The sequence below is a fragment of the Papilio polytes genome, unplaced genomic scaffold (assembly GCF_000836215.1).
Source record: "Papilio polytes unplaced genomic scaffold, Ppol_1.0 DF822289.1, whole genome shotgun sequence".
In the NCBI taxonomy this organism is placed as follows: Eukaryota; Metazoa; Arthropoda; class Insecta; order Lepidoptera; family Papilionidae; genus Papilio; species Papilio polytes.
In genome coordinates this window covers 2,744,236-2,757,506 of record NW_013526915.1, presented here as the reverse complement: position 1 = coordinate 2,757,506, position 13,271 = coordinate 2,744,236, and the positions used below count along the sequence as shown (strand labels likewise).

The 13,271-nt window shown below is 33.5% G+C and overlaps 1 protein-coding gene across 1 annotated transcript in view; it reads right to left on the bottom strand.

The window, feature by feature from the left end:
• LOC106106235 overlaps window positions 1-7,352 on the bottom strand; it is a 36,172-nt gene extending 28,820 nt beyond the window's left edge. Inside the window, exon 1 of the mRNA XM_013286786.1 lies at window positions 7,084-7,352. Coding sequence (XP_013142240.1) covers window positions 7,084-7,132 — 49 coding nt within the window. The 5' untranslated portion in view covers window positions 7,133-7,352. The remainder of the gene's footprint in view (window positions 1-7,083) is intronic.
• Window positions 7,353-13,271: the final 5,919 nt, after the last annotated feature.

The following is a 13,271-nucleotide window of genomic DNA, read 5'->3' as shown; positions in this document are numbered from 1 at the left end:
CATAATTAGATTTCATTTTGTGTATCGATAATTTTATTATAAAAATACTTAGAAATCGTAATAACGTTGAATTAATTTCACTTCATAAAAAAATCTTAATATCTATTTATAGGAATCTGTAAATTAAAAATTATAACGAGATAAGACTTTAATGTGCTTAAAACAAAACGTACGGAACGGTAAGTAACGTGATCTAACCTGCAAATATCTGTGAAGAAATTCAAAGACGTGTAAACTCAACTCGCAGTGGACCAATATGTCTATAGCCTACTCACCCGTCACCTAAAGTACGCACAGAGCTCTTATGTGAACATACAGTGAGCTGTTGGTGATGTTCGAAAGATAACGCTATCTTTCTTCTTACTTGTTACTAATCTTACTAATCTTACTAATATTATAAATGCGAAAGTTTACATGGATGGATAGATGGATGGATGGATGGATGGTTGATAGCGTTTGTAACCTAAACGGTTGAACGGATCTCTATGAAATTTGGCACAGGTTTAGAGCATAGTCTGGAAGAACACATAGGCTACTTTTTATCCCGGGAATAGTTACAGTTCCCGTAGGATTCATTAATTTAGTTTTTTAATGTTTACTCGATCATTCTGCAACGGTTCAACATATCTTATTGAAATTTGGCACAGATAAAAAACAAAGTCTGGAGTACACATGGAATAAGCTTCATCCCCTAGAAATGTCCGGTTTCCGAGGGATACGTAACTTTTTGTAATTTATATAGTTTGTATGTTTTCTAATACGACGCGGGCAACAGCTCGTGTTATCTAAAGGAAGGAGGCAAGATTTGTATTTTTGTATATATTGAAATATAAAATTCCGAATTCGTACACCGTTAAAAAGCTATGTTATCACTGAGTAACATAGGCTATTTCTTTAGTGATAAGTGGATGAAGTCGCGAGAAAGAGGTAGTGTAAAATATAGAGAATTGCTTGAATTATTTGAAGATGTTAATCATCATATTGTGAAATAAAATCAATTCAACCAGCTTTCTGATAACACATTACACTAAAGTTTAAATATTTAATGCGATCGCCAGTAAATCCAATAGAATTAGCCTATAAAATACGCTGTATAAAGAAACATTTCGTTCAAAAGCAACGTACCATGTTTATTTAAATCCAAGATCCGCCTTTTTTGTACCGACGACCCCATTGTTCTATCGGTTTTTTAATTAAGAACCTCAGATGAAGCATTGGAGTCGTGGTCTTTATAGGATTGGAAAAGAAAAAGTTTCGTTGTTTCTTCTTAAACAAGAAAGCTTATTTTAATCTTTTGCACAGAAACATACAGAGCGGAATATTTTCAAAGAGCGAACTTAAAGATTTATTATATTTAAAACTTGTAATCAGTTATGTTGCAGATACTGCCGGAGGCCCAACTTTAGTCCTTCTGCCTTCCCACCCTTTTTCTTATAAGAAGAGAATGGGAAGGGAACGTGGCTTTGACGCTGGAGTAGACGCATAATAAGGGGAAATATCTTCTTTATATGTCTTCGTCGATTAAGCGTCGGTAACGCATTCGCTATTGCGAATGTCTATGGGCAGCGGTCACTACCTCATTATAGCGAACTCAGGTGGCCGCTTGCTCTTGCTTAAAATTTTAAGATACGTGATTTGAATTATAATCCTACTTTTAGGGTGTAGGGGAGAAAATATAAATGACCTAGGTAAGAGGATTTATAAGAAAGGTCCAAGTTCAAACGGTCAGCTTTATTACAAATACTAGCTTACTAGCATCTGATGTTGCTTTCATTTTAGCATCGCCTGCATCTTGCTTAGGTAGATTCAGTTCTTAAACTAACTGAGTTACCGCTTAATCTATTTGACTTTTCTAAAGTCTATGGAGTCAGTTCTACTAATCTCGAGGCTTTGTAATTACTGACGTTTTCGTTAAGAGCACACAGTTTCTGTGGTTGCGGAATTAAATCATGAATCAACCATCGATCGATACGATTGAACCATTATTTTTGAATAAATTATTGAGGAAAATACAGTTAAAAACAATGTTATTATTTACTCCTATGAAGATATACGTCTAAATTGTTGTAGTCAATTTGTATACTCTACGTAGCCATCAATATTATAATATAAATACAAATAAAAACATTTCCTATTAACCTTCAGTGTGTCGACGGCATGCAATAAAAATAATATTGTTCTAAAGCCGCAGGCAACTACGAGTAAATCGTTTATTAATTTTCTAGCAATTACTTACTTGTCATCCACAACGTGTAGGACCTTTTATATTGCTTGTTAGTTATTGCATTATGTTACTGGCTTTAAAAACAATGTATTATGGCTTAGATACTTGGTTTTTGACTTGATGTTTTAAATTTAAAAAAGTCTCCTGTAAAATCCGTATCTGAATATTTCAAATGATAATCATTGTTATTTGTTAATTATAAACCATTCTTGTTTAGAGCGGGCGCACACCTTTGACTATACTATCGCATAACTATTGTGCGATTGTCAATTGTTTCGCAGCCAATTCAACTGTTTAGTTGCACAACTAAAATCGAGTAGTGTGCGTACCTTCATATGAGTTTATAGGAATCAAAGCGAGACTAAACAGTTGTGCGACAGTTTCGTTTCAGGTATGCGCCCGCTCTAATTGTTCTAATATCTTTTGCGTACTGTACATAAATGAATTTGCTGTCATAAAAGCAATGTTAAAAAGAAAATAGATACAAATTTCTAACAACATATAAAAGAACTAACGTATATAACAAACAATGCGTTTTCTAAGTTTACAAAGTATCAAATGAAACTTGTTCTAGTCACGACATTATTGCGACGCGAAGTGTGACACTCCATTATTTAGATAAAAGAGCACAATGTGGCCGAGTAACTTTATACTCCGATCTCACACTGAACACAATGCCAGTACCGGTTTAAACGCTAGTGCCCTGGACAAGACTTAGGCGCCTCCTTTTTATCATGCTTGGGGGTAAAGTTAACAAGCGTGAAACTATGTATTTAGCTAACTTTGACTCCCACTTCTGTCTAGTGGTCTGAGGTTATGTAACCACGCACCATAATAACGCTGGCTGGCGTTGGTAAACCCTTTAACTTTACCTAAGTTAAAGGGTCCTATAAATTGGTTAAATGTCCTATAACAAAAAACTCTTATGGGCTCAGATATCAATAGCTCAAAGAACGCATCTGTTCCTTTGGTATTTCGAAAGTCTTTTTTGACAGCTCTAGTCTATTTGTAATCATCATAGATAACTAATTTTTGTTTTAATAGTATTGAATCGTTGAGCTGCGGCTCAACAACTAAATGAGCAGCTCATAGTTAACTGAGTTATTCTATAACTATGGCAGCTGATAAGCCTTGCAGCTCACGCGAACCATACCTTTGTAAAGATACAAAATTAAACTGATCGGCTTAACGCATGCAAACCGTGATCTACAGATCATTAATATTAGTTAAGCTACAAAAACAAATTAAACCCTTATTCTAAAAAATGCTCAACTTGTAAAGAATCAATTGAATACCAAATGTTACCTGACGACACTGACATATGTACAAGGTACGATAAACAAGGTAATCTTTTATTCTACACAGATTTCTAGAAAAATCTCAATATCCAGATAAGCCGATTTTTCTAAATGTCACGAGAACGTTCCTGAGGTCACATTGAATTAGTGATATCTAATCACATCTTTTATGCCATTCTTATAACATCTAAACAATATGGGTGATATTTCAGTTACTTACATATCACTTGTACTGAGGTCAATTGAATGATAAACTATTTTGTGATATATTTTATGTGTGTAAAAAAAATTGCGCTGTGTCAAATCGAAGTCTAAACTTTTTATAAACAAAAACTATTGAGTTAAAATTTTATACAAAACCATTAAACGTAATCAACTATTTCTTTTATATTTCTACAAGACTAAGGTCTAGTCACCCTAACTTAAGGTAGGTAAACGGTGAAGTCGAGGGAACCGGAGGGGGTTTAGTGGGTAGGCTCCACGTTCTTTTGTATTTGGGCAGAGATGTGGAGAAAGTCCCACATACCCTGTCAGTCTTTCCCCAAGGCGTCTTGGAAGCGTAACGCATTCCCTCTCTTAAAAACAAAAAGTTTCTTATCCTCTCAGTTGGACGTATAGTGAGTTGGTGATGAAAATAGTCTGATTCAATTGACAAAGGAAGCTCGAAACCAATTGGGAAACATCGCTTATGACTGGATGATATCATTCGATATTATTTGACGTCAACTGAAGATAGCGGTCTCAAAGAACACTTTGTCTTTAACTGACAATCCATAAAATCTGTCTCATACCATTTGTAAACTATTACGTGGCAGATAATTCCAATAGTATGTACTTATTTTAGTTGTTAAATGATGTAAAATTTTGTGAAAGAATTGTTCTTAAAAAAACTTATTTTAAGTACCGCTCCATCTAGCTTCTAAAAATAAAATATTAAAAATATAAAACATGCTGTTAATCGTGATTCCCATTTTTAACATTCTCAAGAGCGCACGTACACTTTTGACTAAACTATCGGACAACTGTTTGGTCGCGCTTTGATTCCTATGAGCTTATATGGAGGTGCGCACACTACTCGATTGTTAGTTATACAACTCAATAGTTGAATTGGCTGCGTAACAATCGACAATCGCACATCAGTTGTGAGATGGTTTAGTCAAAGGAGTGCGGCTGCTCTTAACGCTCAAAAACCTTTAAGAAATATTTTTTTGGAAGAATTGTAGAATAAGTCTTACGTTTACATGAATTTTGACTTAGGGCCTGTCCCACCAAATTGTAAATTGTCTGATAACAATCCAACGGTAAAATATGACGTGTGACATCAGTGACGTCATTTTTAAACTATCTGAGCCTCTATCAGTGGTGGGAGAGGCCTCTAATATTCTAGTCTCTTGTAATTTAAATAATTCACTTGGCCAAGGTTGATTACTGGAGCGGAACGAGACATTATGTGGAATGCCAATAAATCGATTGATCCCACACGTCTTGTCTCCACATCGCTTCAGTGACAACGCGCTTGTAGAAAATTAATTCCAACACGTCCATAAAACGTATTGAGATCACATTTTCATAATCTTCTATCAAAGATATTCAAAAAAACAATATATATATATATATATATATAAAATAATCTTATTCTGTTATACGAGCATTGAGTTTTTTTTTTATATGAAATCAGCAATCAGAATTCGCCAGAAAAGAAACTGACAGCCGCTTATATAAATCCGTATTTACCGATGCGTTGTTTTAACAGAAGAGGAGATGCATAGAAAATATTTACCATGTTCTATTAACCATACCTTTTTTTAATCTATACTATTATAATAAAGCGTAAACACACACTTTATTTGTTGCCTAAGTTGCCAGCAATTACAGCATATTTGAATAATTATTTTTTTAATAAAACGCCCTACACTTACGTAGGCTTTAGGCTATATATTTTCACGCCATTAAACTTAGGGGGTAAATATTTTGAATAAAAACCCTAATGTGGGAAAGAGACCATATGATACGAGCTGCCAACATCAAGAAGCAAGATTGCCATAGTAAGGTAATTGTTATTTTGACATTTGTATTTGAGAACTTGACAAATGTAAACATTAATGTAAAATTAATTTCATGCGGATGAAGCCGCACGGGAAAAGCTAGTGAGTACTAAAAATTCTGTTTGTGTTAAATGTTTTCCCATAAATTATTACATGTATTTAAAACAATTTATTTGTTTATCGTTTTAGAATTATATCATGTTAATTTCGGCGATTTGCCTTTGTTTTTTTCCTTAATATTAAATTAGATTATTATTCAAATTTAGAACTGGAATTGTTCTGGAAATAGGTGGCTATTTTTAAGGAAAATTTAAACCCGTCTCATTTCAATTTATTTATTCAAATTAAGTTATTTGTTAAATTACATGTCAATTGTTTCGCAGCCGATTCAACTGTTTAGTTGCACAACTAATATGCGAGTAGTGTGAGCACCTTCATATAAGCTTATAGGAATCAAAGCGAGACTAAAGAGTTGTGCGACAGTCGTAAGTGTGCGCTCTTTCCTATCACTAGTACTAATGTAACTGCGATGTAGTAAAGGAATCATGAACAACGGCAATTGGTGTTCGGAACATTTTATTTCTCGTCGGAATTTCGTTCCATTTTAAGTTTGGAGTTAGTTAAGGGGAACAGATTTCATCCGGACGTGATTTTAACGGAACGACTTAATTAAATGCTGAAGTTTTAAATCTTGTCATTTAATTGTCTAGTAATTTCAGGTTGTATTACGTCGTATAATTAGCATACCTAAGACTACGCTAAGTTAATTTAGCAATATACAAAACCCATTAATTATATGAAAAAATAAATGTAAAAAAAAGTAATCGTAAATTTCTATATCGAAAAAAGAATGAAATTGTTATCGGTTTACACGATTATATTATGATTCACAAAACAAATATTGTAAAATAACCATTGACTTTAATTGAACTTGACTTTTGTCAGATGCTAGAGATTTTAACCTAAGAATGTGCGTCAGATTTCGTGATTTTGTAACGGTGTAATTTTTCAAATGCAAATTTTGACTTTACGTTTAATGACAAACAATTTTGACAATAACAGTTTACTGTCAGATTTTAAACTTATTATTGATATAAGATTAGCTGATGCTAAGCACAGCACAAATCGGCTCACTCACCCTGTAACTATAAATTGAATGCTATGTGAGAAGTGTGTCAGGAATGCGTCAAATGAGTCTCTGCCTAAATCTGTTGATTACAACCGTGAATATATTGTTATGTTTATTCAATGTGTTTTAATTATTGTTATATTTCCTTGTGCATAGTTATCTAAACCTTTGTTTACTGGACTAAATACCTTATTTTATTTTCTTGTAATATGTAGTAAGCCCATGTTTATTTATTTTGTATGTAATTAAAATATAAATATCTGAGATTTTAAAGGTTATCATTCGGGTTAAAATACTTAAAATAATAAGTCATGACTGCATTATCTTCAGACGCCGTCTATTATTAAAATATAATTGTAAAGTATAGAAATTTTCTTCAAAACTCACCTCCAATAAGGAATAACGATGTAAACGTAAGTACACTTCTCTCAACCATCTTAGATAATACACATTCACAGCACGTTAAGAACAATTTAATTATTCTAATCGAGTCTATTGATTTTTAAAATCATCATTTAATTCATAACCAAAGAAAAAATCAAAAATCATAACGAACAAAATCTCATCTCAGTTCAAGTTGCGTAAAAATGAACGTTCCAAATTTAAAATCAGCGAACGTCCAACCTCTACGAAAGCTTCAAAAGCACTGAATACAAGTGTAGTTCATACAGAATCGTCTCGCGCATTTGATAAATTCGCGTGAGCGTACTGCGGTATTAGAGGCATAAGTGAGAGGACCTCGCTTAGTCTGTGGCTTTCTTGGGTTCGTGGTGTAAACGATTCATTTGGGACAATTTTAAATGACTGTATGTTCTCTGACAGCGCCTACGGGGGTGAAATAGAAACATGCCGCGAATTTCAATTGTTTTGGGACCGACATCAGATTTTTAACATACGCGTTAAAGCCGAGAACATTTAATTAATTGGGTATTTTTAATTACGCACGTGACATTTTAATGTATCTGTTATAAAAAATATTGTAGAGTGCATATGAATACGTGTAAAGACAATAGAAAATTATGAGCTGCAAAGAGCCTTTGCTTGAAAAAAAAAATCGTTAACCTTTCGGGAAGAAATCAGCGTAAATTTATCTTTAATTTGATGGGGTTTTCATAATATAAAGTTTATTATATTAAGTAATTCTATTTATTTATATGTAGTAAGACTCTATAGGACTGAAACTTTGTAGGACACTCAAAAATTCTTTTCATATGAGGAACCTCTCACGGGTCACTTATCTCTTAGCCGTTCGTTGTTAGTAATTACCTCGGTTTAAATAATAAAATCATTCTTATATTGTGAATGCGAAGGTTTAGATTGATAGATGGTTGTTAGAATTTGTAGCCTAAAAGGCTGAACGGATCTTGATGAAATTTGGCATAGACGTAGAGTAATTTAGAAGAACATTTAGACTACTTGCTTTTGTTTTTTTTTCTTTACGCGGACGGAGTCGCGGGCGAAATGTAGTAATTTCGTAAAGTATTAATGTTTCGTAAGAGTAAAATGATAAACAATATGAATACATTAGTGGCATTGATTCTATATTTTTTATATTTCATGTGGGTTTTGCGTAGTTTAAGGAAATTCCTTATGTCGTATCCTCGTTAGCTCGTTTAGATTGTTAATTGTAGCTCGACTTTAACATACATAATCTCATAAAATGTGTAAAAACGTCCTGGGAGATAAGTATTGTAGTACAAAAGACTCACTTGTTGAAGTCTAGAATTTTACTGGTTTCAATTTATATTTTTAAGCAATACCATGCTATGCCGTTAGGGTAGTAAAGATGGCCGACCTAGGACGCATATTGTTTAGTCTCATATGTAAACCAACATCTCTAAAAAAGATGATACTATAGAAATCTCGCCCAAGGCGCGAGAAGCTTTATAACTGGTGGTGATAAGATGCTAGTTAAGAGTACAAAAACATCTTTAAAAAATTTAAACGATTTTTTATATGTATATATGTAAATATCTGCATGGAATATTACTCTCCTATAAATCGTGAGATAAATGTATTAACATGACGTTTATAAAAACTTCATTTAAATTAAACAAAATCCCCAATCCCTCGTAATATTGTGAGATATTCGAGTATTCTATCAGAATGGGTAATAAATTTGTCTGATCCCAAGTAATCCATTCTCATATTAGTTATACTAACAAATCTTATAAGTATTGTTTTATTTATGAAGCTGCCAAGAATCGAGAGGAATATGCTTATATTTTTATCCATTGAAGGCTTTAGTAGTCGTATTATTTTTAGAGATGAAAAATACAACAAAAGACAGGCGCATAATGTTTCGGAATTTTGATGAACACAAAATATGTCACGAAATCTAAAAAAAATCCAATTTTGCTCTAACCTACGTTTAAATACTACCGACAGACGGAATTAAAGAACTGTTTTACTTCAAAAGGCCTGTCCACAATAAAAATACTTCTGTTCATATAATAATATGCTTTTAGTGTCTATTTTACGCTGGAAAGTCCCACAAATGAATTTCTTCGACTGGTCGATATAAAACAATTTTGCCTTATGCCTCTATCATACGTCATCTCAGTCAACAAACAGGTCGTCATAAATCAATTTTACTATATCATAATGATATTATAAATGCCAAAGTTTATACGGATGGATGTTTTTTGAGTTTCTAGCATAAACGGTTGAACGCATTTCGATGAAATTTGGCATAGACGTAAAGGATAGTCTGGAAGAACATATAGGTTACTCAGTTTTTTTTTAAATATCACGCGGAGGAAGTCGCGGGCGAAAGATAGTAATATTATGAATGCGAAAGTTTAGATGGATGGATGGATGTTTTTTGAGTTTGTAGCGTAAACGGCTGAACGCAATTCGATAAAATTTGGCATAGACGTAGAGGATAGTCTGGAAGAACACATAGGCTACTCGCGGACGAAGTCGCGGGCGAAAGCGAGTAGTCGATAAAATTCTTAGCATATTATAACAATGCCCGTAGAGGGCAGTATTGGATACGAGCAACTTTCATATATAAAAGTTAACTTGCACGTCAAAAGACAGCTAGTATTATAATTGACTGTCTGCCCGTCGTATCGTCTGTGGCCCGTGGCAATGCCCTTCTATAAACACAAGAGTAACCCTGTCTTAAAATCACTATAGAACAATTAGGGTCAAGATGCCGTGCCCACTCAATTAGGAAACTACCTATTAACATAGAATGCCTTCTATTAATGCATATTGCCATCCCTTTTACTCACTCTGAGAAAACAGAGACAGCATTGTATGCATTGTAATTGAAACACGCATTAATCTTACTGATATTATGAATGCAAAAGATGTGTGATAAAGTTTGTAGCCTAAACTGCTGAACGAATGTCTATGAAACTTAGTGTAGATATAGAGGATTGTCTAGGAGAACATATAGCCACTTTCTTTTGTTTTTTGTCGCGCGGACCTTGTCGCGGGCGAAAGCTGGTAATGTAATAATTTGCATTCGTTCGTATCAAATAGGGTGATAAATTTTTCGTTTGCAAATAACATTTGCTCTATCATTTAACAAAGGGATGAAAAATAAATTTAATTGTGCATTTTCGGGTTAAATTGGGTCATTCCGCTATTAATTAGGGGAGTGGTCTAAACTTCACATTCGTGATTTGGTCAACCCTGACTAATACTAAGTATGAAACACGCACGAAATACTATATTATCCAGGCTTTGCGTTGTTAAATGGAGGGGAAATACAAATTTAAAAAAGTTAAATCGGAAACTTATGCAGAAAACCTTTCAATTCCATTATGTTAAATGAAAATTTTAATATGATAAGTAGTTTTTGAGTTTATAAACTATCTCTTGTTGGCGACTTTGTCCGCGAGGAAATAAAAAAGGTAGTATATAAGCCTGTTTCTTAGTGATAAGGTAGCTTTCTAATGGTGTAAGAATTACTCGGGCCAGTAGTTTTTGAGTTATTTTAATACATAAAAATACAAATGTATCCTCTTTATAACTTTAGTATAAATATATCTATATAAATAATTGTTAGTATTACTTCTAAATGTTCCCACTCAATCTACTAATATTGAGGTTTGTAATGGTAGTAGAGTAAATGCAGTAATATTTACTAGTCGTTAATTGGATATCACGAATTGATCCTGTGCGCTCAAAGTGCTCTTTACAAAAGGGAGTTGGAAATCCCGATAGACGTACTGTATAGTTCACAGTTATTACAACGCTCATGACCAATAACGACTTCCTCAAATATATATCTTACTAATGTTATAAATGCGAAAGTTTAGATAGATGTTTGTAGCCTAATTGGCTGAATGGATTCCAATGAAATTTTATACAGATGTAGAGGATAGTCTGAAATAACACATACTCATTTTTATAATACACGGACAGAGTCGCGGGAGACAGCTAGTTATGTATAATTAACTTGTTTAATGTTTACTAATGCAACCACATAATATAAATTACTCTCAATAAATCTGCACTTATTGCCGCTTCACATTCAAATAACAAAGCGGTTTATATTTTATGACAATGTTATTTTCCTCATCTTGCTTAGTTATTGATTCAAATAAATGAACATTAATCTTGCCTGTTTTTACTACTCACAAATAAATTTCCTTTCTAATGGTGAAAGAATTTTTAAAATTTTAAGTTATTTCAATACATACAAAAATACAAATCTTTCCTCTTTATAATATTAGTATATGTAGACATAGATTAAAGCGGGCGCACATCCTTGACAAATGTTTAGTCGCGCTTTGAATCCTATGAGCTTATATGGAGGTGCTGGACTGTTAGTTGTGCAACTGGACAGTTGAATTGGCTGCGAAACAATCGACAATCGCGCACGTATGTGCGACAGATCAGTCAAAGGTGTGCGACCGCTCTAAAAATGTAAGGATGAATTCTTACTCGATCGTTAGAGAGGTTATTCACTGGTGTGACTTTTCTGGAGATTGCTATTGGACAGAAATTTTAATTTCTGATAAAAATGTGTTACTGATATACTTGTTTGTTATTTTCTCTTTAGTTGTTTTTGTATGAAGTAATCGATCAAGTATACTATACCCATGTGTATATTAAACACTATTTTACTAGTAATTTCTCCATTCTTTACCGTTGAAATATGCACCTTTAAAGAAATTTGTTTATCAACCTAAACAAACAACATCATTCTTTTCTCGTTTATTTTGTTATTTTGACGCTTCGATTGAGTTTAGCGTTCATTTACTACTCGAACTTTTGTTATTTAGTACATTCTACGACTTATTTTGACAAAAAAAAAGCGAGTAAATACAGTTTGTAACTTATATGTTTGTTATTTGTTTTTTATTAATATTATTATGTCGTATTCTTGTCTAGTCCAGTCAATCGATATTCAAGGTTTAGACCATTTATTGTGTGATCATCAACTATAAGTCCCCACTGAGGAGCTTGGAGCCTACCCTAAGTTAGGAATGACTAGACTATAATCAATAACACTGGCCCACTGCGGGTTAACTTACACATATTTTTGAATTACTTCGAATATGTGTAGAATGCATCACGATGTTGTCCTTCAACATTTTTAAGTCATTTGGAAATCCTTTATAAATTCTAATTCCTTTGATTAAAATATTCTAACATTTGTTTGTAATAAAAACAGAATTCAGAACACAATAGGAAGCGATGTCCTAACGGAATCATGAACGGTACACGAAGCATAAATTTGTATTATTTCATTTGACTGTTATCACAAACCATAGCAAAATTATTTAGAAATTATCTTATACTAGCTTTCGTCCGCGACTTCCTCTGCGTGAAATTAAAAAAACAAAACTGAGTAGCCTATGTGTTCTTCCATTCCAGACTATCCTCTACGTCTATGCCAAATTTCATCGAAATGCGTTCAGACGTTTAGGCTACAAACTCAAAAAACATCCATCCATCCATATAAACTTTGGCATTTATAAAATTAGTAAGAATAATTTAATAAGGAAATACGCTACATATGTACCTCTGAATGTAAAGTCCTCCTATTTAAAATACCAAAGTCCTGCACAGTCTGAGATGGAATAATCTAAGACTATGGGCGTGCAATTTTTTAATTAAAAAATAACTTACCCATTCTAGAATTCACGTACCACACAGGACTGGTTCTGACGACCGAATGAGTTGACGAACCACTTGAATAATTAAAAGGGCGGGCTAATCGAACTGGAACTTAATTCCCTTTGCCCCACTACGCTGTCGATCATTTTACACATTCGTACACCGATAAAAATAAAAAAATGATTTTCTGTGAATATATACTTATAGATCTCCTTTCTTTTTCCATCATTTAAACTTCATAGTTTAAAGAAACTAAGTACTAAGTAAAATTGTATGGTATGGGCATTTAAGAGGAGAGATGAATCGCATGTTACAAGGAGAACGTTAGTTATGAGTGTGGAGGTACACCGGTAGAGGTAGACCTAGAGAGAGATGGATGGATTGCCTGAAAGGTGACATGATCAAAAAGGGAGTGATGACTGAGATGACGTATGATAGAGTTATGTGGAGGACAAAAACCTGATGCGCCGACCCTACGGGGGTAGGATAGGGAG